The sequence below is a fragment of the Oncorhynchus clarkii genome, chromosome 6 (genome assembly GCF_045791955.1).
Source record: "Oncorhynchus clarkii lewisi isolate Uvic-CL-2024 chromosome 6, UVic_Ocla_1.0, whole genome shotgun sequence".
Taxonomy (NCBI): Eukaryota; Metazoa; Chordata; class Actinopteri; order Salmoniformes; family Salmonidae; genus Oncorhynchus; species Oncorhynchus clarkii.
This window is the reverse complement of record NC_092152.1, coordinates 38,994,949-39,021,614: the sequence shown is the minus strand read 5'-3', so window position 1 is coordinate 39,021,614 and position 26,666 is coordinate 38,994,949. Positions and strand designations below refer to the sequence as shown.

At 43.8% G+C, this 26,666-nt stretch overlaps 2 protein-coding genes across 6 annotated transcripts in view; both read right to left on the bottom strand.

Annotated features, from left to right (window-relative positions):
• Positions 1-458: 458 nt before the first annotated feature.
• Positions 459-3,381, bottom strand: LOC139411115 (beta-1,3-galactosyltransferase 8). Its single transcript, XM_071156980.1, has one exon. It carries the CDS (start codon positions 3,195-3,197, stop codon positions 2,208-2,210), a length of 990 nt encoding a protein of 329 aa, XP_071013081.1. The 5' UTR covers positions 3,198-3,381; the 3' UTR covers positions 459-2,207.
• Positions 3,382-4,010: 629 nt separating this feature from the next.
• The window catches only part of LOC139411112 (tenascin-like), a 52,433-nt gene continuing 29,777 nt past the window's right edge, over positions 4,011-26,666 (bottom strand). Inside the window, exons 11-23 of one of the 5 annotated variants that reach the window (XR_011634567.1) lie at positions 12,873-13,148; positions 11,390-11,512; positions 10,650-10,793; positions 9,890-10,009; positions 9,217-9,360; positions 8,910-9,040; positions 8,432-8,564; positions 7,318-7,469; positions 6,974-7,070; positions 6,603-6,764; positions 6,172-6,335; positions 5,792-5,998; positions 4,011-5,705 (exon numbers count right to left, since the gene is read on the bottom strand). Coding sequence is in view for 3 of the 5 variants with exons in the window: in XM_071156973.1 (XP_071013074.1) it covers positions 5,888-5,998; positions 6,172-6,335; positions 6,603-6,764; positions 6,974-7,070; positions 7,318-7,469; positions 8,432-8,564; positions 8,910-9,040; positions 9,217-9,360; positions 9,890-10,009; positions 10,650-10,793; positions 11,390-11,512; positions 12,873-13,148 (1,757 nt within the window). In the remaining 2 variants the exon portion in view is untranslated. Of the gene's footprint in view, positions 5,999-6,171; positions 6,336-6,602; positions 6,765-6,973; positions 7,071-7,317; positions 7,470-8,431; positions 8,565-8,909; positions 9,041-9,216; positions 9,361-9,889; positions 10,010-10,649; positions 10,794-11,389; positions 11,513-12,872; positions 13,149-26,666 lie in introns of all 5 variants that reach the window. The other 4 variants (XR_011634568.1, XM_071156973.1, XM_071156974.1 and 1 more) reach the window with 4 other exon arrangements.

Sequence of the window (26,666 nt, the reverse complement as noted above, 5' to 3'; positions counted from 1 at the left end):
CGGGACCTCTAACACTACTACATGCAATGCAGTGCAGCGCCTTAGACCGCTGCGCCACTCAGGAGCCGGAATGGTGTTATTTTTATTTGGGAAAGAATGAAGTATAATATACCTTTATGTTGTTCCACCTGGAAGTGACAGGTTGCTCTACATTATTCAACGTTTCATCGCGTTAAGGTGGTGGAATTATGAGGGAATTAAATCAAGGTCAGAATACGGTGTATCTGTGGACACACCTCCACCACGCCTTCATTTCTATGATATACACTGGCAATGAATAGCATGCTATTCTCATGCTTAGGTTCAAGGTCAGAATACACATAGAGAGAAAAGTTAATACAAGGGAATTAAGTTCCAATTACACGTGCTTAGCCCGGGTCAGAATCCCCCCCCCCCCCCCCCCCCCCCCATAACACAATATAACAATCTGTAAAATGATGCAGTATTGGAGACATAGACATTATTCTAGCTAAGTCTTTAATATATAATCATTTTACACAGTATTTTCATAGACAGTCTCTGTAACTAAACTCACAAATATTATATGAACCAGCTATATTTCTTGGAACATTTTGATGTCAAACAGAGTTTGCATGCAGGTAACATTGGAGCCGGGAAAGCGGTCCATGGTTGTTTTGCAGGCTTGAATGCACCAGTCTAAGCATAACCTCGCTCTGAAAGTGTGGGAACCAAATAAACACAGAAGAGGTAAAGTAGCGTAACAAAGAAAGGCTGGAACTTGCTGTTTGTCACTGTCTCATGGTGCTATGGTTAGTGTGACTGGTCCTACAGCCTGACTGTTGGTCAACCATCTGCTGCAGGCTGGCTGAGAGAAGCGGGCTGCCGACTCTAATGTTCATGAATCATCAGCCTATTTTTGATCCCTCTCACTAACAAATCCCTCTCCTGCTGCAGGGAGATTCTATCATTATATCATCATTTTACCATCCCACCCACCCTGTGATTACACAGCATCTGAGGACATCTTCATTCCTCTGTTAACTTGACTATTTTCCCATAGCCATTATGTAACAGTCACCACCAACAAACACTTCATTTTGATGATATGGATTACTATACTACAACATCAAATAACTAAATAAAGTCATAAATATATACATTTTCCTCAGTTGGATTACATTGCATTAAGGATAGTCAGGTGAATTTGGAGTATGGTCTACTTGTTCAATGACACTATTCAGTGCAGAGGATAAAAATGCATTGTACATTATATGGAATACATTTTCGGAGGTAGTAGTTGGACAGATTCAATATGTTCTATGATCAGAAGGCACTTCAATAGACATGATTAAATAACATATGTGACTTGTAATGATACTCTGGCCATGACACCGCACACCATTGCACTGTGACACTGATCTGTTCTCTTCCATGTCATTATAATAGGATAGTGGGTGAACTATGCCACCGGCTGTTTATCAAGTGTAACTGCAGATCTTTGCTTACCTTTGGAATGATTACATCTAATTTTATGTCAACCTCTTTAGTATTAGAGGTCGATAATAAACCTTTCACCTAATTGTAGCTTAGAATTTTGCCAACAAACACCAGTCAAGTTCAAGATATTGTGTATGACATCAAAGAACATTGCCTCCATTAGTTGTAATGTCAGAGAAAACCAGTGGTGGAAAATACTTAAGTAAAAAATACTTTTAAGTACTACTTAAGTAGTTTTTTGGGGTATCATTACTATATATATATTTTTGTACAACTTTTACTTCACTACATTCCTAAAGAAAATAATGTACTTTTTACTTCATGAATTTTCCCTGATAGCCAAAAGTACTCGTTACATTTTGAATGCTTAGCAGGACAGGAACACGGTTAAATTCCCGCACTTATCAAGAGAACAAGCGGTCATCCCTACTGCCTCTCATCTGGCTGACTCACTAAACAGAAATGCACAATTTGTAAACTATATCTGAGTGTTGGAGTGTGCCCCTGGCGATCTGTAAATTTGAAAAACAAGAACATTGAGCCTTTGCTTAATATAATATAAGGAATTTGAAATTATTTATACTTTTACTTTGAATACTTAAGTATATTTAGAACCAAATACTTTTAGACTTTTACTCAAGGAGCACAATTGGATACTTTTTCCACCACTGGAGAAAACAAAGAAACAAACACATTCATTTGAGGGCTTGTTATTCATTTTAGTGCCGTAGAAAGACTGGATTGAGACATCAGCAGGTGAGATGGCTTTTCTGAAAGTCACCCCAAATGTCCAGCAGCTCATGTGGTTTAAATCCAGTGACAATGACCCGCGTGGCATACGTACACGTCTCATAATCCAACCGATTGATCTCAAACAAGTTCCTGGGAGGAAGCAGCGTTTGAGAGTACACAGGCCGAACCCCTAGTACCCGGAGACACAACCCCACATAGACATCCTCCAGGGGGATGGGTCTCACAAACCTGGATGCCCATGAGATCCTGTTGGCCAGGTCAATAGAGAAGACATACCCTGCTCCAGAGACATATGGAGGGAACGTGTCTTCGGGGTAAATGTCCTCAGACAGATGCCACTTGCTCTTCATATCCCTACGAGGCCTGCCGTCACTGATGACTGAGCCTGTGATGTACTTATGCCTGAGAGGGCCACCTCCAACTAACAGCTTATTGACCAGGTAGAACACGTTGACGAAAACATCTGTGTCCACCTTCATCGCATAAGAGGCACCCTGACAGTGGGTGGCGAGCCAGTCCATGATCATCATGGACTTGATGGTCAGGTTGTGGTAGCTGTCCAGGAAGTCCATTTGGATGATGTCAGCGTGTTCTTTGCTCTCCTTCTCCAGGTCCTGTTGAATGTGGGAGCTTTGTCCCTCCGCGGGCAAGCCCACATAGAACAGAGTGAGGATATCCACATTAGAGATGAGGCCTGGTCTGCCCCATGTCTTTCTGATAGCATCCCTGGACAACCCATCAGAGGGTGCCACTGGAACCATTAGCACCAGAAATGGGCTTCTTTCCTTACACACAGACACATGGTTGAGAACGTATTTGTAGGTCTCTGGGGAAATCACCTTGTAAAGTTCCTGAGACAGAGGACTTGGTGTTGATAAATCCGTCTTTGGCTGAGATTTTTTGTTCAGTAAGATATTAAAAACAACTGTGAGTACACCTGCAATGATAAAATACTTCACTAACCTCCAGTAAGACGTTTTAAGCATTGCAAAGTAATCATATACAATCGGTATCTCGAGTGTATCTGATTTTAATTCCTAAACATATTAATTCCTAGGTTACTGTTTCTGTATTCGCGAAGCACCAAAAGAAAAGCATTCACGGTGGCGACAACATCAAGCTTGCATCATTTCCTTGCTACGATTTCATGTTGCCACTCCCAGGCCAAAGAGCAACCAGGAAAATAGTTTCCGTCTGACTCAGAGCTCCTTAAAAGCTCTGACTACTAAACAGCATACGGGTCATACTGGAATGGCCGGTGGTGGTGATTACTACCGGTTTTCAGCACTGGTGGTTTGTTTACATAGTGGGTTACGATAACTAATGTAGCAGATTAGGTTCATAAGTTTACGGTTAGGAAACGGGTTAGTTACAACGCTACAGCTGTCAACAACTGTTATCACCGAAGTGACAACTAGATGGCGCTATACGGGTAGCCACAACCGTACAAACTATCAGTCTCCGCAAACCATCAGTATCATAACAGCGGTGCTTTGTTGCGCTAGTGCCCCCTTCACGTGGCATTGATCAATACATGTGATCGATAGACCTTCATGTGTAGGCCACCTCCCATAAAAATACAATCTCATTATAAATATGAGGCGTGCATTCTTAGTACTATAAATAGCCCCCAACATAGGCTTTATAGAGACTATGGCTCCTTCCCATGGGTGCGTCGAAGAGCTATTGACGAGCCAACTCCAAATATCAAAGGTAAAAACACATTTATGGCGGTAACTGATCGGCGTCTTAAATTATTTAAAACATGTTTTGTTTTAGACAAGATTGAAGACTCGTCATTTTTAAACAAACTTTGTTTTATTGTAATACGTGTTACAGAGAAACACCTGTTGTTCACCCAGTTATAATCCCCCAAAAATGTTAAACCACAGAAGCACAGAAACGTTTCATTACACAGGTATTCAAGGGACGGGGGTCAGTGGTTTCGTCTCCAGGCATGGGGAGGGGGGAGGGGGGACAAAACAGAATGAGAACAACTTCTCTTTAGTTAATTTTGGTGTGCCCAAATATATGTTTCTCAGCAAAGTGAACACTGTGACCTTACAATGTCAATTGGAATTTGCTATGAACCTCTTTTCAGCATCAATATATTTTGTATTTCAACACAATATTCCCCTCTTAACTAAACTTCTGTAGTTAATTTTGGTGTGCCCAAATATGTTTCTCAGCAAAGTGAACACTGTGACCTTACAATGTCAATTGGAATTGGCCATTAACCTATTTTCAGCATCAATATATTTTGTATTTCAACACAATATTCCCCTCTGACTTGTTGCACACATATATGTATCCATATATGTATTTCACATTTAGCAAAAAATGTAACAATCACCCACCATTTCATTATATATTGAATAATAGGTCCTGCCTTGGATTTTATAAAGGAAATAAAAACAAATCAAACACATTTACTTTTTCCTCTGGATCCTGTAGCTAATGCATGATAGCTGGAGGAACAAATAGTACAAGCTCAGGTAAATGTGTAAGAAACAATTGCACAGCACTTGCATGGCCCACACAATCAATGGAAACACATCATGTCATCCACATATGTCTGTGTGGGATGCAGCAGATGATCTATATTCAGAATGTCATTTATTTTCGCCCGTGTCATTTCAGGTGACAGTGTGCAGGTTGAGGTGAAGAAGGGATGTCGGGAAAGATAAAGGGACAAAGGATGAGTCACACATAGAATGATGAATGACAAGATAGGACTTTCTCTGGGATCTCTCTCCATTTTACACAGACATTTAACATCTTAACGAGTCGTGCGGTTTAATGAAGAAAATCCGTTTTTGATCAATAATCTCACTTCAATCCAGGAGATCAATAACATCACTTCAATCCGGATGATGGAATCGAATGTACATACGGTACAGTATGTGCTCTTATTGGGTGTTGTGTTATTCAAAGAATATAATTTCTATAATCCAGTTTAGAGGTTATCAGTATTATTGAAGAGGCCCTGACACTAAAACAAGACCACATGTATGTAGACAGCCATGCCCTCTCTGCGAACACCCTAATGAACATGCTACTGTGGCTGGAGGAGATGGACACACTGTAGAGGCAGAAAACATCAGTATTCTACATGTTAATGTGCCATGCCATACCAGACTCAAATGCACCCCTCCGCTTAGTGCTGTAACATTGTGAGAGTGAGAAGAAAGAAAGAAATGCTTTATACTCGGGTTTCATAGATTAAGCTCTCTTTGGTGCATGTTTAATCGGCGTGGGCTGGGTTGGTGGAGTTCATTTTTTTTTTCACATCAATTTGGCTTTGACAGTATTTATACTGCACACAACCATTTTGTATCAGGTGGGGTTGGATAGTGGAATTTGTAGTGAATTTGACTGAATCTGTGCTTATTTCTGTGAGTGAGCAGGAGGAGGGGTGTAATTTGAGGTGGCTGGGCTCTTGGCAGTGGCTTTGGTAGCTGCGGGGAGGTGTGGGTGGTGTCCCAAATGGCACCCTATTCCCTATGTAGTGCACTACTTTTGACGAGGGCCCGTAAAGTAGTGCACTACACAGGGAAGAGGGTGCCATTTGGAATGCTACCCTGGAATCAGCAGGGGCAGAGGATGGAGGACGAGTTCAGGGGTCACGAAGCGGAGCGACAAGGAGAGGGGTCGGAGCGTGGATTGGTCGGTTGGTTTACGATCGCTTCCTTCTTCCCTCAAAGTTCCTGAAGTTGGATGGCCTGATCTTCATCTCAGCAAACTCAATGGAGTGCTCGTGGCCTTTCCAATGGAACCAGTTGACTCCCTGAAGAACATTTTATTTTATTAACACAAATGCTTTGCATTTCCTCCTTTGCATAGTCAATTTGTATCCAAACATTTCTGTCTATAGTTTCATACTGCGCTACAGAAGTATTTTTGAAATATGGATGTAGAAATTGCTGTTAGTTTTGTACATTCAAATATATGTGCGCTCACCTTGCTATGACTGTCATCTCCATATCGTCCCATAAGGTTGACACGATGGCAATTCTTATACCAGAAGGCACCCTTGTAGGACAGGGCACAGTTTGTGACGGCGATGTCATTGTCATGGTCGTAGGTTGAGAATGGGCGACCATGGTGGTAGGTCATAGAATCACCTACACAGGGCAGCAGAGAGAAAGTGATCGGACTTGAGGAAGGAGGTTTTGAATCCATGCTGACGTCATACTCACACCTAACACCATGTCAAGTCCTTTATAACTTCAGTTTATCCTGTCTATTTGGGGAGCATCCCAAACGGCACCCTATGCCCTATATAGTGCCCTATGTTTGGGCTCTGGTCAAAAATGGTGCACCATGTCGGGAATAGGGTGCTATTTGGGATGCAGGCATGTAACTAATGGTTGTAGAGAAGGAAGGCTGACCCGCGGTACCACTGTAGCCTCCAACGTGGACCTTGTAGCGACTGCGGGGATCAGAGACAGAGAACTTGTCATACTGGGCGTAGGCTACATCCCCCTTGTCTCTGAGGTCCACACGAAGTTCATACTGTCCTGCTACTGTGATCTTATGGAGGTTTGACAGGCCTTTGGAGAAAAAGATATCAAGTCAAGGTGATGTGCTTGACTTTTTATGTAAATGTAGGAACTGTGGACATGAATTTCCTCTGTGGAGGACAATAAAACATATCGCATCTAAAAGATTTCAAACATTTGACAAAATACTCCTGATCACACAGTGGTGCTATAGCTGAATCAATTTGTGTGTTGAAATGTTTTCCCTAATATGACCATACCGAGCCAGAACTCGTCGCTCATGTCACCAAAGCCAGCAGTGTAGTTCCTCCAGTTGCGGAAGAACTCCAGTTTACCGCTCTGGCGTCGGACAAACACCTGCATGGGATCGGGCCAAACTACATCAGCTCACTCATTCTAACATCATATGGACTAAGATCCATTGCACCACATTAGATACATCGGAATCAACACGGTTTAGAACCGCTTATGCGTTTTTTTCATATAGTCAGTGTTATAACTCATTATAAAGCATGATAAAGGATTGATATAAAGCATTATACGTATGCACTTCATAGGAAGTCTTGCCAAGTTAGGTTGCAGAGTTTACTGGCCGGTGACTTACAATCCATCCACCTCCATCCGTGTCCATGTCACAGTAGACCTGTATGGGCTGACCCTCATCTCCACCCAGGTAGATGGTGTGAACACCAGACGCTGTGTCTCCATTCAGCAAGGCCTGGGAGCAGTCCCTAGGGTGTTTGTACAGCACGCCAACTACGCACGCACACACACACACACACGCACGCACACACACACACACACACATAGGATTAGTTACTAAACAGTTCCATCCGCCCAACAAACTCTACGCTTAAGATTAATATGGAATAGAGATGGTCTCAGTGGATGGTGAACAGAACAGAGGGTACAGTGACAATCCACTGAGGCCATCTCTATTCATTATTCATGACATGTTTTGTTAAACATACAGTACCGTTCAAACGTTTTACGGTCACTTAGAAATGTCCTTGTTTTAGAACGAAAAGCCCGTTTTTTAGGGCCATTAAAATAACATCAAATTGATCAGAAATACAGTGTAGACATTGTTAATGTTTTAAATTACTATTGTAGCTGGAAATGGCAGATTTTTTATGGAATATCTACATAGGTGTACAGAAGCCCATTAGCAGCAACCATCACTCCTGTGTTCCAATGGCACGTTGTGTTAGCTAATCCAAGTTTATAATTTTAAAAGGCTAATTGATCATTAGAAAACTCTTTTGCAATTATGTTGGCACAGCTGAAAACGATTGTCCCGATTAAAGAAGCAATAAAACGAGCCTTCTTTAGACTAGTTGAGCATGTGGAGCATCAGCATTTGTGGGTTCGATTACAGGCTCAAAATGGCCTCTGTATGCCTATGTAGATATTCCATTACAAATCTGCCGTTTCCAGCTACAATAGTAATTTACAACATTAACAATGTCTACACTGTATTTTTGATAAATTTGATGTTATTTTAAGGGCATTTCTAAGTGAGCCCAAACTTCTGAACAGTAGTGTATATTTTCATATTTTAGCGTTTATGGACAGGGACAGTCGGGGAGACAGATCCCGAGGAAAACAGAAAGTAGGGGCCGAGGCAGGATCCATAACCCTATTGCTAGAAGGTATGTTCGGTCCGGAGTCGGCAGAGCTACCACTAGACTCCAGCATCACTATGGTAACACACTCACTGGTGGTGAAGACGGTGGTGATGACTCTGCTCCTCTTGGGCCCTGCGATGGCCTGCAGTCTGACGGAGTACTCAGTGGAGGCACTCAGCTGGGCCATGTTGTAGGAGGTGGCTGTGGGGCTCAGAACAACCTCCTGGAGGAACACCACAACACCACAGTAGTCAGAATATACGCCAGAAATACAGAATTAATAATACATTGGATTTAGATAGGACAGTGTCCATATTACCTGAAACTGTGAGACTGTGTCTGTCCTAACATAGACTCTGTAATATAGTGATTTTCTAGATCCCAAATATGTATTCATCAATAGGTCAATAGACCTCTTGGACAAAACAATCATCTATTCTAGAATTGAAAGAATGCAAGGTTGTTCCACCCATAGAAATATGTTTCAGATTCAAATAGATTATACTGGAATAGAATATATTATATTTCTACGGTTCCATTTCTATGGCTCCAGCAGACCACTACTTACCCGGATTGTGCCATCAGCTGACTCGAAGCTGAGGATGTAGCCGGTGATGCCAGCGCGTGGGGCCTTCCAGGTCAACATGGCGTTCTCTGTCTGGATGTTACTGGCTGCCAGGCCCTGAGGCGCATCCACATCTAGGGGAGAGAGAGCATAGTTCAGACTGCGTACCTCTTATTTTGACCTTCTTTTTGCAGGTTCAGGTTGTCTGTTTGAAGTGGTAGCGGGTAAAAAACAACAACTGGCAGACTTGGAAGTGAGAGTTTGTGTGTGGGAGGGAATGTTCTTGGTCTTGGCCCTTTAGGCCACTCACCAGTGGTGAATTCAGTTGTGGTGACGGTGCTCTTAGCAGATGCTCTCATGGCATAGACCTTGACAGTGTAGTGGGTGGCAGGGGTCAAGGAGCTCATCTCAAACTCGACAATGTTCCCAGACACTCTCTCCATCACTGGGGAAACTACACACACAGAACACACAGATACAGTAAGAATACAGAGATAGACAGAGACAGACAGACAGTGACAGACAGTGACAGACAGACAGACAAGGACATACAGTGACAGTCAGAGACAGTCAGAGACAGACAGTCAGAGATTAGACAGTGACAGTCAGAGACAGACAGACAGACAGACAGACAGACAGACAGACAGACAGACAGACAGATAGACAAGGACAGACAAAGACAGACATACTGTAGACAGACAGAGACAGAAACAGGCAGAGACAGACATAGACAGACAGAGACAGTAAAGGAGAGTATCCGTACAGAGACAGTAAGGGCCCGGTCAGCATCTGTCTAAAATATTCTGCAAGGAGATTAAAGCAATCTGTCAATTTAGATCTCTTCTTAAATCCAAACAATGAAGGAACATACAACACACGCAATGGGAGGCCTAATGCCTTTTCTCCCACAATCCCTTGTAATATACTGTACAGTACATCCAGATGGTGTGTTTGTGTGTGTGTGTGTGCTTGTGATACTGTACCAGTGTCTGCGCTGTAGGTGATGACATATCCGTCTACAGTGGCGATGGCAGGTTGCCAGTGGAGCAGAGCCTGAGTGTCAGTGATGTTGACTGCGGTCAGACCACGGGGCTTGTCCAGAGCTGTCACATAGAACACGCACACACGCACGCACGCACACGGACAAACAATACGGTTACTCTGAGCAGAACCACATCAAATACCTCCCCAAGGATAGAGACATGTTCTGTAGTTAAACGGAAACACAAAGCCTATCCACCCCCAGCCATGCTCCATCTGTGCACACTAACAGAATTCACAATGGTCTACGCGCTCAGCCTTTAGAGACGGGTTACCACCATTAGTGTTTGATGCTTTGTTTAGAAATATTGAATGAATCCAACCATTTCTGCAGAGCGTACAAAGACATGCCTATAATGGCTGTGAGGATGTACTCTGAGTGTACAAAACATTAGGAACACCTGCTCTTTCCATGACACACTGACCAGGTGAATCCAGATGATGCTGTGATCCCTTACCGATGTCACCTGTTAAATCCACTTCAGTCAGTTTAGATGAAGGCGGAGGATACAATTCAGAGGGTGAATGGGCAAGACAAAATATTTAACTGCCTTTAAACGGTGTATGGTAGTAGGTGCCAGGCGCACCGGTTTGAGTGTGTAAAGAACTGCAATACTGCTGGGTTTTTCCACGCTCAAAAGAATTCCCATTTGTAACACAAATGGACACAGCCCTTGTGTTGTGAACAAGTGTGAATCTCACCTGTGGTGACGCTGCTGGAGCCTGGCTCACTCTCCTTCTGTCCCTTCACAGAAATGACGGACACCTGGTAGGTAACTCCAGGGGTCAGGTTTGGCAGCACGGTCTGAGTCTCAGTTCCACCCACTGTCACAGTCTTGGGAGCGCCTACACACACACACACACACACGGTCAAAAGGTCAGTCAGACGTCTGATTCTGTATACAAAGTTAGTGTCATTATAAGTGTGTTATAATGCAAGGCATTCTAAAGCATTTTGCATATGAACTTAGAATGTGCTCCCAAAAAGTGTTTTCATTATCATCAAGTAGTGAGGTGAAATAGTGAACCAGTAGCGAAGCAGTTGACATTGAAGTTGTGTTGACACCCTGCTTTCAAACTGCCACATCCTCTCACATAGACAGAACAGCCACTAGAGGGCAGAATGATACTAACATAGGATTCCACAGGATAGATCAGTTCTTTTTACAGAGACTCAAAAAAACACCTTATTTATTTTTCATTGATTAAATGAAAACGAATGCCATATGACCACACCATACATGTCAATGACTTACCCCTGGTTTTGCAGCCACTGTATGTACAGTATAGGTATGTATCACAGGAGGTTTGTGGCACCTTCCTTGGGGAGGACGGGCTCGTGGTCATGGCTGGGGCGGAATGGTTTCTATGTGTTTGACGCCATCCTCCCCTTAGCAGCCTCCACTGGTATGTTTAGTATAGGTATATCTGTATGTACTCACCTCCCTGAGCAGCGACATACGTGACACGGTAGCTGTCCACTCGAGCTCTGGGGATTGCCCAGTGTACGGTGGCAGAGGTATCAGTGACTTCAGAGAAGCGGATGCCCGTGGGGGTGCCCAGCCCTGGCATAGGATAAATGATAGAGAGTACAACAAACACACAGAAGACAGGTAGCTAGTTAGCTAAAGACTCCGTGGGCAGGCTTTTAAGTGAAGAGAAATGTATACCAGATCCTAAGATATCAAATAATGCCTCGTCACATTTTTTTATAAAATAATACTGGTGTCAAATTTAAAACAAATACTTTTAACAGGAAAACACATCCCTAAAGCATTCCTAAAGACCCCATCCCCCAATTCATCCCTAAAGATCATATTAAATCCCATTAATAACCCAGAAAATACACATCATTCTATTCTTTTAGTGTGAGCCGATACACCAGCATTGAGAACCACTAGTTAAAGTAGATAAAAGGAGATAGACTGAAACAAAGAGGCCAGCGCCTGTCGTCAGCACTGAGCCACAGTATCTGTGTGACAGACATGACAGGGGGAGATTAACTTGCCCCCATTGCAGACACACTAAAGTGAAACATGCGGCAGGGCCATTGGACCCGAGAGTGAAGCCATACCCCCAGAGAAGACAGGGGACAGCAAGAGAGAGCCATTCAGACACTCAACAGACAACTTTCCCTTTACAGTTTAAAGACAATTAGACAAACCCATTTAGGGGCAAGCCAGCCAAAGACAACATTGGAGACAACTTGACAGATAGAGACAAAAAAAACGGAGCAAATTAATAGATGAGTAAATCTCCTGAGCAGTTCTCTGGACCCCCGTGAATGAGAGGCCTTCAGAAGCTGAGTGTGGTGTTTACACACACAGACAGACAGAAGCAGACAGACAGAAGCAGACAGACAGAAGCAGACAGACAGACAGACAGACAGACAGACAGACAGACAGACAGACAGACAGACAGACAGTTGGTTCACAGACGCTGGGACTGGTTTAAGATGAGAGGACTGCTGGATGATTCCTGTGGAATCACTCAAGAGTGCTGACAGACAAGACAATGACAGGACAGTGAACACTGAACAGACATGCCCAACTGGGTTGACAAACCACGATGAGGCACATCACACACAGCTGCTGACACATGACACACAAGGCAGCCCAAGCAGGTTTTAATCATTAATTTGCAAAGCTAACTGTTTATAATTCTACCAGATTGCTGCCTTGAACAAATATTATCACACAATGTTATCAGGTTAGTAAACAAAAATGGATGCAGGGATGGACGATATTCAACACTGACCCAACGTTGACCCCATTTCCATGCTGTTGTTTTAGGAGTACACATTGAGACGTTGAGAATATACCATTTACAGTATTAAAAGAAGCTGACACGTTGTAATGAATACATTCCTAACATAATCTATCCAGTAGCCCTAGGCCATTGCTGGTGTGATGTCATACCGCGTACCTGTTTTTGCCACCACTGAAATAGAATTGGAGAGCTGTCCCGAAATGACTCCATAGAGCTCAATGTTGTACTCTGTGTCCTCAATTAGCTCAGTAAGCACTGTTGTTCTCTCCTCCCCGGGCACGACCACCTCTTGCGGAGAAGCGAGGTCGTCGCTTGTATCATTGATCATAATGACAAAACTATCAAAGAGGTCCTCTTCCGCTGACCAGGCCAGTTTACAGCTGTCTGGTGTGATGTCGGAGACCAAGAGATACTCCACGATGGGTTCAGCTTCTGGGTGATAAGGGAAGACATGTTGTTTTTGTCCCCTAGACCTCAAGAGTACTTAAATAAGTTCTTATGAAGATTACAGAAGATCAGGAAGTAAAAGTTATTCAAATCTGTGTGTACAATAGACATCACAATTAGTTATGGATCCATATCAATCTATGGATCCATATGAGTCAAACAAGAAGAGCAGGTTCACAAGATGCAATAATTCAGAGTTGTTACATACCCCATCCTGGGGGAAATTAAGAGGTTATTTCCAAGAATTGTAATGATTTTCATGTTGACTTTGTGTTCACTCATACTCATTGTGTCAGGCATAACTGAAGTGTTTATACCACTTAGGCATCTTAATAGGTTTTGACACAACCATACACGGCTAGAAAACCTTGTGCTTAGTGTATGTGCCTATCACATCCACCGTGGTGAGTGTGTAATGTTACAAAATTCCTGGAATTTTCAATAAATTCCATGGTTTTCCCAAAATCCCGGTTGGAGGTATCCCGGAATCAGGAAAGAATTAAGCAAGAAATCCAGAGCACTCCAACCAGGATTTCTGGAAAACCAAGGAATTTATTGGATGTTCCAGGAATTGTGCAACCCTAGGTAAGTATGAAAGTAACAACATGCATTTTATCGGGGTAGATAGGTACATTGTTATTAACCAGCTAGTTTGATCAAATTCAACCCTCAGTTTATCGATGCTGTGACTGCAAAAGAACATACATGGGATTTGTGCATCAGTTCCATAAATACACTGATACGAAAAGTAATCTACATTCAGAAGAAAAGGAACATTAGACAGACTCAGCCAGAGCTTTACTAGAGTTTTAAGAGCTTGGGTGACGTCAGGGCAGATGTGTCGGTCATATACAGTGTTGTAAAAGCCAACGGTGTTAACTAGTCATTAGCAGTAGCTAATAATGGCTGAGGAAGAGTAGAGGAGCTGAGCGAGCAGGAGTCTACAGCTGTTAGAGGAAGTGCTCGGCAGAAGTCAGAGAGAGAGAGAGAGGTTAGACCGACTGCCTGCAATGCAGCTTACAGACAGCAGCTCATTAAACTAAAGCTGCTTCCTGGAGAAACAGAGTTACAGATGGATAGAAGGTGGCCCACGGTGGTTTTAAAGTATCTCTGCTGTATATGAGAGACGGACTGCCGTAGACCTCGAAGTGGACTCAGTGCCGCCTCAGTGCCACTTGGCTAGATACAGGGACATAACTCATTAGAACACTACACCAAACGTTAGGGTCGCAAGGTCTTGAGCCAGTGTGAACCCAGAGGATTCGGCTGACGTGAAACGAGGGAACTTGTTGTGAGAAGAAGTGGTGGAAAATGAAAACCAGAGTAGACAAATCCCAGGTGCTGTCACTCTTCGTTAGGAGCGGAGCAGGCCTGCCTTAGATACAGTAGTCAGCCAGTCAGTCAGGGAAGCAGGGAGGGTGGTAGAGAGGGACATGGAGGCCCTGGTCAAAAGAAGTGTACTATACAGTGGGGCAAAAAAATGTAATTTTCATCATAGGTACACTTCAACTATGACAGACAAAATGAGAAGAAGAAAAATCCAGAAAATCACATTGTCGGACATTTAATGAATTTATTTGCAAATTATGTTGGAAAATAAGTATTTGGTCAATAACAAAAGTTTATCTCAATACTTTGTTATATACCCTTTGTTGGCAATGACAGAGGTCAAACGTTTTCTGTAAGTCTTCACAAGGTTTTCACACACTGTTGCTGGTATTTTGGCCCATTCCTCCATGCAGATCTCCTCTAGAGCAGTGATGTTTTGGGGCTGTTGCTGGGCAACACGGACTTTCAACTCCCTCCAAATATTTTCTATGGGGTTGAGATCTGGAGACTGGCTAGGCCACTCCAGGACCTTGAAATGCTTCTTACGAAGCCACTCCTTTGTTGCCCGGGTGGTGTGTTTGGGATCATTGTCATGCTGAAAGACCCAGCCACGTTTCATCTTCAATGCCCTTGCTGATGGAAGGAGGTTTTCACTCAAAATCTCACGATACATGGCCCCATTCATTCTTTCCTTTACACGGATCAGTCGTCCCGGTCCCTTTGCAGAAAAACAGCCCCAAAGCATGATGTTTCCACCCCCATGCTTCACAGTAGGTATGGTGTTCTTTGGATGCAACTCAGCATTCTTTGTCCTCCAAACACGATGAGTTGAGTTTTTACCAAAAAGTTCTATTTTGGTTTCATCTGACCATATGACATTCTCACAATCTTCTTCTGGATCATCCAAATGCTCTCTAGCAAACTTCAGACAGGCCTGGACATGTACTGGCTTAAGCAGGGGGACACGTCTGGCACTGCAGGATTTGAGTCCCTGGCGGCGTAGTGTGTTACTGATGGTGGGATTTGTTACTTTGGTCCCAGCTCTCTGCAGGTCATTCACTAGGTCCTCCCGTGTGGTTCTGGGATTTTTGCTCACCGTTCTTGTGATCATTTTGACCCCACGGGGTGAGATCTTGCGTGGAGCCCCAGATCGAGGGAGATTATCAGTGGTCTTGTATGTCTTCCATTTCCTAATAATTGCTCCCACAGTTGATTTCTTCAAACCAAGCTGCTTACCTATTGCAGATTCAGTCTTCAATTTTGTTTCTGGTGTCCTTTGACAGCTTGTTGGTCTTGGCCATAGTGGAGTTTGGAGTATGACTGTTTGAGGTTATGGACAGGTGTCTTTTATACTGATAACAAGTTCAAACAGGTGCCATTAATACAGGTAACGAGTGGAGGACAGAGGAGCCTCTTAAAGAAGAAGTTACAGGTCTGTGAGAGCCAGAAATCTTGCTTGTTTGTAGGTGACCAAATACTTATTTTTCCACCATAATTTGCAAATAAATTCATAAAAAATGCTACAATGTGATTTTCTGGATTTTTTTTCTTCTCATTTTGTCTGTCATAGTTGAAGTGTACCTATGATGAAAATTACAGGCCTCTCTCATCTTTTTAAGTCGGAGAACATGCACAATTGGTGGCTGACTAAATACTTTTTTGCCCCACTGTATATGGGGTGGCAGGTAGCCTAGTGGTGAGAGCGTTGGACTAGTAACCGAAAGGTTGCAAGATCGAATCCCCCGAGCTGACAAGGTAAAAATCTGTCGTTCTGCCCCTGAACAAGGCAGTTAACCCACCGTCATTGAAAATAAGAATTTGTTCTTAACTGACTTGCCTAGTTAAATAAAGGTTAAATAAAATATAGGGAATAGTGGGAATAGCCATTTGGGACACAACCTAGGAGTGCAAACATTTGTTTCTCAACTTATTTCAGAAGTGTGTTGAACATACATTACACAGCTGTTCCCAGATAATGATGATTCAGCAAATGGATATGGATCAATCAATGGAGACAGACTGACAGTGTTTGTATGGATACTTCATAGTGTTGTAAATGGATTATGTTTATTTAGGCTAATGTCAATCAGCGATGTCTAAAGAAAACATGGTAGCTCCAAAACAGAAACTTTTCAGTAAATGGGGAAAAAAAACAGCCATATTTTCCCTTTAACTAACATACAATTACGAAACTGGTTTCTGGGGCTGGTTTCTCTTCAGATCATTAGCATGCAGACAATGGGCTTCAGAGCAGACTTGAATATGTGCCACATTGAGCCATGGTCCCAGCAAGCCGCAACAGTCCCTGGCACCCCAACACCAGGCGCCAGGCTCCTGGCCACAGTGTCAATGTGAGCATGAGAATGAGGAGCAGAGGGTCTGGGAGCGGAGCAAAGCGGTCTGAGTCGAGGGATGGAGGGAGAACTGGGGGTGCATACAGAACAGAGCCTTCACAGAATGAAACAAAAGCTCCTCAGGGACTTGAAGAAACCACTGACTCTCCATCTATCCATTTGCTGAATCATCATTATCTGGGAACAGCTGAACTATCATGTGCTTTTGATGTTTACTAACAATGATACAATACCCGTATTGTTTATACTGCGAGTATGCAATGGAAAAACTTCCCTTTGTCAAAATAAAGAATCATTTCAAATTCGCTTTGAAAGGATCATTTCAAATATATCCCTTTTAAAGTGACCAAATAAGTAGATGAGGGACAACTCATTTGACGTCGTTTTTTTTGTTAGCAGGTGAGATGCAAGACAGAAAGCGAGACCTCAATAGAACAAAGCTATGTGTGTGTGCAGCCTGGTCTTTATGTGAGTGTTTCTGTAGAGTGGGTGGTACCAGGGGTCTCTATGTGAGTGTTTTTGTAGAGTGGGTGGTACCAGGGGTCTCTATGTGAGTGTTTTTGTAGAGTGGGTGGTATAGGGGTCTTTATGTGAGTGTTTCTGTAGAGTGGGTGGTACCAGAGGTCTCTATGTGAGTGTTGTTGTAGAGTGGATGGTACCAGGGGGTCTTTATGTGAGTGTTTCTGTAGAGTGGGTGGTACCAGAGGTCTCTATGTGAGTGTTGTTGTAGAGTGGATGGTACCAGGGGGTCTCTATGTGAGTGTTGTTGTAGAGTGGGTGGTACCAGGGGTCTCTATGTGAGTGTTGTTGTAGAGTGGATGGTACCAGGGGGTCTCTATGTGAGTGTTGTTGTAGAGTGGGTGGTACCAGGGGTCTCTATGTGAGTGTTTTTGTAGAGTGGGTGGTACCAGGGGTCTCTATGTGAGTGTTTTTGTAGAGTTGGTGGTACCAGGGGTCTCTATGTGAGTGTTGTTGTAGAGTGGATGGTACCAGGGGGGCTCTATGTGAGTGTTGTTGTAGAGTGGGTGGTACCAGGGGTCTCTATGTGAGTGTTGTTGTAGAGTGGGTGGTACCAGGGGGCTAACTGATCTGAAATGACAGGTATTATTCTCTCCATGACAGCAGAAGTATGCAGAGGCCAGGTACATCCATGTACTCTATGCTGTAAAACAGATGGCTGTAACCAAACTGAAACCCAACTTAAATCCCAACGGAAAATAGATTACTACATTGAACAACACTCAAAAGAAAGATTTGGTTGGGCGTCACCCCTACCTTGCTGGCAAAACATTTTAGTGGCACCAGTCCAGAACATTTTGAAGTTGAAAAGTTAATTTCTTACAATTCTACACATTTTGCTATGGGTATACATTTTGCCATGTGGCGGAGAGAAAATGTTGCAACTCTACTAGTTTTGCCACTGCATACAAATACTTATTATTACTTATGGTAACTACTGCTTAACTTCTTAGCCCACTGACAGTTTAGAAATGGTTCAGGTGCTTTTTATCTCATGGCACGTCCTGACAGGCAGATAGTGTGCTAAGGGTGGATCAACGATTGATTCACCGTAGGCCATGCCAGGCCTCATGTGAACTGAATCATATTTGTCTGGGAGGGGTGGTTCTATACCGTGGACGGTTGGTTTCAAAACATATTTTACAGTCAGTGCATCAAAGTGAGGGAAACACACAATGTGGGAAGAGGTATTGTTAGGTGATAATGGGTTATGGGAGAGGCATGATTTGAGTGGCAAGAGGTTAAAACGTGTGGGTTTTTTTTGTATTGTGAGGTCGGGCATTAGAGAGGTTGGGCACTGATGATGGGTGATTAGGCCTGGCTCTCAGGTGGCTTTTCAATTCATTCCAAAGTTCTTCGATGGGGTTGAGGTCAGGGCTCTGTGTAGACCAGTCAAGTTCTTCAAATTTGACGAACTGACTTGTTTGAAAGGTGGCATCCTATGACGGTTCCACGTTGAAAGTCAGTAGAATAGCTCGGGCCATTCTACTGCCAATGTCTGTCTATGGAGATTGCATGGCTGTGTGCTCGGTTTTATACATCTGTCAGCAACGGGTGTAGCTGAAATAGCAGAGGCCTCTAATTTGAAGGGGTTTCCAAATACTTTTGGTCATGTAGTATATTTTCTGTGTCCCAAATGTCACCCTATTCCAGAACCCTATCGGCCCTGGTCAAAGGTAGTGCACTATATACAGTTGAAGTCGGAAGTTTACATACACTTAGGTTGGAGTCATTTAAAACTAGTTTTTCAACCACTCCACAAATTTCTTGATAACAAACTATAGTTTTGGCAAGTCGGTTAGGACATTTACTTTGTTTACGTACACTAAGTTGACTGTGCCTTCAAACAGCTTGGAAAATTCCAGAAAATTATGTCATGGCTTTAGAAGCTTCTGATAGGCTAAATGACATCCTTTGAGTCAATAGGAGATGTACATTTGGATGTATTTCAAGGCCTACCTTCAAACTCAGTGCCTCATTGCTTGACATCATGGGAAAAATCAAAAGTAATTAGCCAAGACCTCAGAAAGAAAATTATAGACCTCCACAAGTCTGGTTCATTCTTGGGAGCAATTTCTGAATGCCTGGAGGTACAAATCAATCCCAGAACAACAGCAAAGGACCTTGTGAAGATGCTGGAGGAAACAGGTACTAAAGTATTTATATCCACAGTAAAACGAGTCCTATATCGACATACCCTGAAAGGCTTCTCAGCAAGGAAGAAGCCACTGCTCCAAAACCACCATAAAAAAGCCAGACTACGGTTTGCAACTGCACATGGGGACAAAGATTGTACTTTTTGGAGAAATGTCCTCTGGTCTGATGAAACAAAAATAGAACTGTTTGGTCATAATGACCATCGTTATGTTTGGAGGAAAAAGGGGGAGGTTTGCAAGCCGAAGAACACCATCCCAACTGTGAAGCACGAGGGTGGCAGCATCATGTTGTGGGGGTGCTTTGCTGCAGTAGGGACTGATGCACTTCACAAAATAGATGGCATCATGAGGATGGAAAATTATGTGGATAAATCGAAGCAACATCTCAAGACATCAGTCAGGAAGTTAAAGCTTGGTCGCAAATGGGTCTTCCAAATAGACAATGACCATAGCATACTTCCAAAGTTGTGGCAAAATGGCTTAAGGACATCAAAGTCAAGGTATTGGAGTGGCCATCACAAAGCCCCGACCTCAATCCTATAGAACATTTGTGGGCAGAACTGCAAAAGCGTGTGCGAGCAAGGAGGCCTACAAAACTGACTCAGTTACACCAGCTCTGTCAGGAGGAATGGGCCAAAATTCACCCAACTTATTGTGGAGTGCTTGTAAAAGGCTACCTGAAACGTTTCACCCAAGTTAAACAATTTAAAGGCAATGCTACCAAATACCAACTTCTGAGCCACTGGGAATGTGTTGAAAGAAATACAAGCTGAAATAAATAATTCTCTCTACTATTATTCTTACATTTCACATTCTTAAAATAAAGTGGTGATCCTAACTGACCTGAAACAGGGAATTTTGACTCGGATTAAATGTCAGGAATTGTGAAAAACTGAGTTTAAATGTATTTGGCTAAGGTGTATGTAAACTGCTTTTACTGTGCCATTTGGGATTATTGTCTCTCCTCCCATTTTCAGTCATCAGAAGCAACTGTGGCAGGGTCTCAGGTTTGGCCTTTAGCACATGCAGATGGATATGTGATGGGATGAATAAAATAACTTATTGTCAAGACGAGATCATCTCAAAAACATGCAGGACAGGCACTTTGTGCTCCATTTGGAGGAGAAATTGTCATGCAACATTTTTATATAAAAATAGTATCAACAGGGCCTCCCGAGTGGCGCAGTGGTCTATGGCACTGTATCGCAGTGCTAGCTGTGCCACTAGAGATTTTGGGTTCAAGTCCAGGCTCTGTTGCAGCCGGCTGCGACCGGGAGACCCATGGGGCGGTGCAAAATTGGCCCAGCGTCGTCCGGGTTAAGGGAGGGTTTGGCCGGCAGGGACGTCCTTTTCCCATCATGCCCTAGCAACTCCTGCGGCAGGCCGGGTGCAGTGCACGCTGACACGGTCGCCAGGTGCACAGTGTTTCCTCCAACACATTGGTGCGGCTGGCTTCTGTGTTAAGTGGGCATTGTGTGAAGAAACACCACGGCTTGGTTGGGTTGTATTTCGGGGAGGACGCACGGCTCTCCACCTTCGCCTCTCCCGAGTCCTTATGGGAGTTGCAGCGATGAGACAGGACTGTAACTACCAATTGGATACCACGAAATTGAGGAGAAAACGGGGTAAAATAAAAAAAATTGTATCAAACATCAAAACTTATTTAAAATTCAACAACATTTCCGGTCTTGTTCCTGGAACTTAGGTTTCAGAGGAGGAAGGGGAAGACCATACTCCTCAGTGAATTTCATCAAAATAAAAATAGTGAAACTTTAAAAACTACAAATTATTTTAGGTAAAACTATACTAAATATATTCGCGTCACCAAATAATTTATTAAAACACACTGCTTGACAATGAAGGTCTACAGTAGCCTCAGCAACACTCTGCAGGGTAGCACCATGGTTTAGCCGGAGGACAGCTAGCTTCTTTCCTGCTCTGGGTACATTGAATTCAATACAAATCCTAGGAGGCACATGGATCTCACCCCCTTCCATAGACTTACATAGTAATTATGACAAATTCCGGAGGACATTCTCCAACCTATCAGAGCTCTTGCAACATTTACTGGCATGTTGTCCAGGATCAGAGAATGAATCTAGTCCTGAAAGTATAAGCTTCAGCTAGCTAGCACTGCAGTGCATAAAATGTGGTGAGTAGTTGATTTAAATTGAGAGAAAGACAATAGTTGAACAGTTTTGAACAAATCATTTTTTTACAAAATGAAGGAGAAGCAAGAGAGAGAGAAAGAGATTTTGATTGTATTTTTTTTTTTTTACTTTCACTTAGCTAGAGAATGCAGCTACCTAGTTTAGCCTACTCAAATACATGGCTCAAAAAGAGAGGGTTGCTATGTTAGCTAGCTGGCTACTGCTATCCAACACTGGAACTCTTCCAAGTCAAGGTAAGCTTTTGGGTTCATTAAATTATTGTAACTGCTAAACTTCTTTCTGACTGTACACTGTACTGCATGATTGTAGCAGGTTTACTAACATATTAGTTCTAGTTAGTTCTAATATGTTGACTATGACATGATAAAGGTGTAGTCTGCGTGTAGTGGTTAGCAGTCATGATATGAAGGTTTGGCTTGGAAAGGTTTTTTCGCCTGGTCACAGACAGCTGATGTGTTGTGCACTGAAGTCCACAAGTGAAGGTAAAAGATGAGAGGAGGAGAGCGCATAGATAGTTGTGAGAAGTAATCAGATAAACAAAGAGTATGTTGTTTTTATGTGGCTGTTATGAAAGTGAACTGTGTTTGTTTCTTAAACGGAAGCAAACTGAGTCGAAAAGGGGATAAACATAGCGGAATTTGGATGTCGCTTAAGGCAGCCCCCCGCACCTCTCTGATTCAGAGGGGTTGGGTTAAATGTGGAAGGCACATTTATGTTGAATGCATTCAGTTGTACAACTGACTAGGTATCCCCCTTTCCCTAATTTGTCCAAAATAAACTCTAATTTGCAACTGTTGGACTAATGATTACACCCTAGATCAGCTAAATGCTGGCAAGACTGTGTAAGTGAAGTGTAAGTAAGTGAAATAGAAAGTGAAAAAAAATAACTCTCTCTCTCTCTCTGTTTTTCTCTTGTCTCTCCTTCATTTTGGAAGAAATTAATTTGTTCAAAACTATTCGACTATTGCCTCTATCTCTCTTTGAATCAACAACTCACCACATTTTATACACTGCAGTGCTATCTAGCTGTATTTTATGCTTTCAGTACTAGATTAATTATCTGATCCTTTGATTGGGTGGACAACATGTGAGTTCATGCTGCAAGAGCTCTGATAGGTTAGAGGACGTCAAAGCATCCCGGAGTCGCCTCTTCACTGTTGACATTGAGATTAGTGTTTTGCGGGTACTATTTAATGAAGATTCCAGTAGAGGACTTGTGAGGCGTCTGTTTCTCAAACTAGACTCTAATGTACTTGTCCTCTTGCTCAGTTGTGCACCGGGGCTTCCCACTCCTCTTTCTAATCTGGTTAGAAACAGTTTGCCCTGTTCTGTGAAGGGAGTAGTACACAGCGTTGTACGAGATCTTCAGTTTCTTGGCAATTTCACGCATGGAATAGCCTTCATTTCTCAGAACAAGAATAGACTGACAGGTTTCAGAAGAAAGTGATTTGTTTCCGGCCATTTTTAGCCTGTAATCATAAACAGGTGAATGTTCATTAATTGTTTATGGTTCATTGAACAAGCATGGGAAACAGTGTTTAACCCTTTACAGTGAAGATCTGTGAAGTTATTTGGATTTTTACAAATTATCTTTGAAAGACAAGGTCCTGAAAAAGGCATGTTTCTTTTTTTGCTGAGTTTATATATATATTTATATGTGTTTTTGTATATTTTGTATAGTTTTATCTGTTTACAAATAAAATAAAATAAATGTATTTAAGTGAGTAAATCAAGATTCTTCCAGTAGACCCGGAGGAACCATTCAAGAACGATGGATAACGCCCTACTACAACAATTGATCACGGCACAGCAGACAACCATAGAACTCCTGCAACAACAGCTGAGCCGACGAGAAGAACCTAGAGTTAAGCCAAGAGCGGCTGCTCACGCCATCTTACCTCGTCTCTCCAAGGAGGATGATATTGAGGCCTTTCTCATGACCTTCGAAAGGACGGCCACCTTGGAAGAGTGGCCGCCCACAGAATGGGCGAGCGCATTAGCCCCTCTGTTGACCGGGGTGGCTCAGGAAGCATATTTTGACCTGGATTCCTGCGAAGCTGCGGACTATGGGCGACTAAAAACCGAGATCCTGTCCCGGTACCAGCTGACTGCCAGAGATAGGGCTGTAAAATTCCATCAATGGACCTATACAGCTGATCAACCCGTCCGTGCCCAGATCTTCGCATTAATACGACTGACGAAACAGTGGCTAGAACCTGGAAAGGGAGTAGGACATGTGATAGAGACTCTCGTAGTGGACAAGATATTGAGAGAATTACCCAGTGACTTAAAAAGGGTTGTGGGGCAAGCCAACCCGTTGTCAGCCGACGACATAGCCCAGGCGGTAGAAACATATCGGTCTACAGGGGAGTTGTTAAAAAGTGACAAGGAGGAACGGAAGGAGTCTTCCAATCCCGTACCACGACTCACCCCGGCGCGCCCGCCACCGAAACGTCCAAACCCCCCCCGGAGGTGGGAGAAGTCAGCCACCACACAGCAGGGTCGGTGTTATAAATGTCAGTCTTCCAACCATTATGCCCCACAATGTCCTAGCAAGGATGAGCCCATGGTCACAGAGTCATCACTGCCTATCCCCACACATCCCGTTTTGAGGGGGCAGGATCAACACTGTTGGTTAGCAGAGATAGCCCCAGCCTCAGAGATTCCAGTGCGAGTCGAAGGACAAGATGTGGTAGCTATTCTCGACTCGGGAAGTATGGTTACGTTAGTAGAGGAGCGGATGGTGACCTCCGCAGCACTGCTACCAGACAAAGTAGCCGTATCCTGTATCCATGGAGACACCCACTATTACCCCACTGTGAATCTGCCTATTCTCACTCCAAAAGGAAGGTGTACAGTCAGGGCAGGGAAAGTGCCCCAGCTGAAGGTGCCATTATTGATCGGGAGAGACTGTCCCCTATATAAGGAGCTTCGGCAGATGACGTTATGCACGGGAAGAAGGGGGACAGGAAGGAAGAGAAAATCCAAGCCCGAGGTAGTAGTCCTACAAGGAGACATAGCCGCGTCCTCGTCCTCTGCAGCAGAGGAAGAAATAGCGACCCAACGTTTACGGCAGATATTCCAGGAAACCACCGATGAAGACACATGTGAAGGGTTATACACAACGCAGGAAGAAAGGAGCAACCAGGCGCTAAGGGATATATTTGAAGCTCCATCCGAGGAGGGAACCTGGAAGGGATTCTCCTCGGTCACCCCTGAGGAGGATGATCCTCCCCTTCCTCCTCTGAGGAGCCTCCACTGGCTCACATGCTCAAGGACCCCTCCCAAAATCCGCCAGAGGACACGAGTACATCCTAGTGGTTATAGATTACGCTACCAAGTTCCCGGAGGCCATACCCCTGCGTAACATGTCGTCAAAGGGAATTGCCAAGGAGTTATTCCTGATGTTCTCTCGTGTGGGCCTCCCCAAGACTATCTTAACCGATCAAGGAACCCCGTTCATGTCCCGGTTGATGAAGGACTTGTGTCGGTTATATCAGGTTCAACAGATACGTACAAGCATATTCCACCCTCAAACAGACGGGTTGTGTGAACGCTTGAACAAAACGATTAAAAGCATGTTGAGAAGAGTGGTGTCCCGAGACGGGAAAAACTGGGACATGCTTCTCCCACACTTAATGTTTGCCCTGCGAGAAGTACCCCAGGCATCCACTGGATTCTCTCCGTTTGAATTGCTCTATGGCAGACCCTGTCGAGGAATCCTCGACTTAGCCAAGGAGACCTGGGAGACCCAACCATGCCCCTTTCGATCCACAATAGAGCACGTTACCCTGATGAGAGACCGCCTGTCAGCAGTGTGGCCCATAGTCAAGGAGCATATGGAGAAGGCCCAAAGGACCCAAGGCCGGGCCTATGATAAGTCCGCGACCCCCCGTGAGTTCACCGTGGGAGAGAAAGTGATGGTGCTTGTGCCCACGGCCGAACATCGCTTGCTGGCGCAGTGGAGGGGGCCCTACGAGGTAATGAAAAGGGTCTCACCGGTCAATTACCTCATCAAGCAACCTGACAGGAGGAAGAAGGTCCAACTCTATCACATAAACCTGTTGAAGACGTACCATGGACGAGAGGAGGAGGTGGCTTTGATGGCCCTGGAGGGCAAAGGAAAAGAGGAGGCTCTACCTCAGGTGCACCGTGGCCAAACTCTCCTACCGGAGCAGTCAAGACAGCTAGACAAGCTGATTATGAACTTCGGTCGAATATTCTCTCCATTCCCAGGACAAACAGATGTCCTGTCTCACCATATCCACACTGAAGGTCCCACCTTGGGTCCCAAACCATAGTTTAAGAAACCCTGGCCTAAACCTGTCAATGTTACATTGAGCTGGGTGAATGGAATAGAGAGGGTTATGAACAGCAGAATCTTAATAAGGCTTTAATAAGGCTTCGTTTGCAATCTAGGGTTATACGTCATAGTCTGTATGGTGTGTGCAGGGCACGAAAGCCAATACATGCTGCTGTGTTTATTCTATTATTCCAATCCGGTTATTGGCTCCTTTGACTATTGCTCAAGATATGATCAATCAAACAGTTCTCTCTCATTGTGCCTGAGTCCGTTTACACAAAGGCTCCCCACAACTCGGTGAGTCCCTGAATTTGCAGATTAGCCTAAATGATGGTTAAACTGCAGGTTTATTGTCTCCTGATCTTCCTGTACATTTCTGACTGCTGGACGGATCTAGAACTTTCAATTTACCGGGACATTTATTATATTACTGGCTCAGCATTTGAAAAAGCCTCAAAATTCAGAACCGCTGTTCCTGAGCATTTTTTCCCGCCAGAGGTATGTGTTTCTGATTTGCTCACTCCAGTGGGTCTCCAAACACTTGAACTCAGATTCTTGTAATCCTTTCAATGCCTGATGATTGTCAAACACAAGTACAAGTAAGGCAACCCCCCCCCCCCCCCCCCCCCCCCCCCCCCCCCTTGTCCAATCCATTTATATCCCTGCTAACA

Excerpts from the sequence above, each read along its gene's own strand:
- LOC139411115 (XM_071156980.1), bottom strand. The coding sequence starts at position 3,197 with ATGCTTAAAACGTCTTACTGGAGGTTAGTGAAGTATTTTATCATTGCA.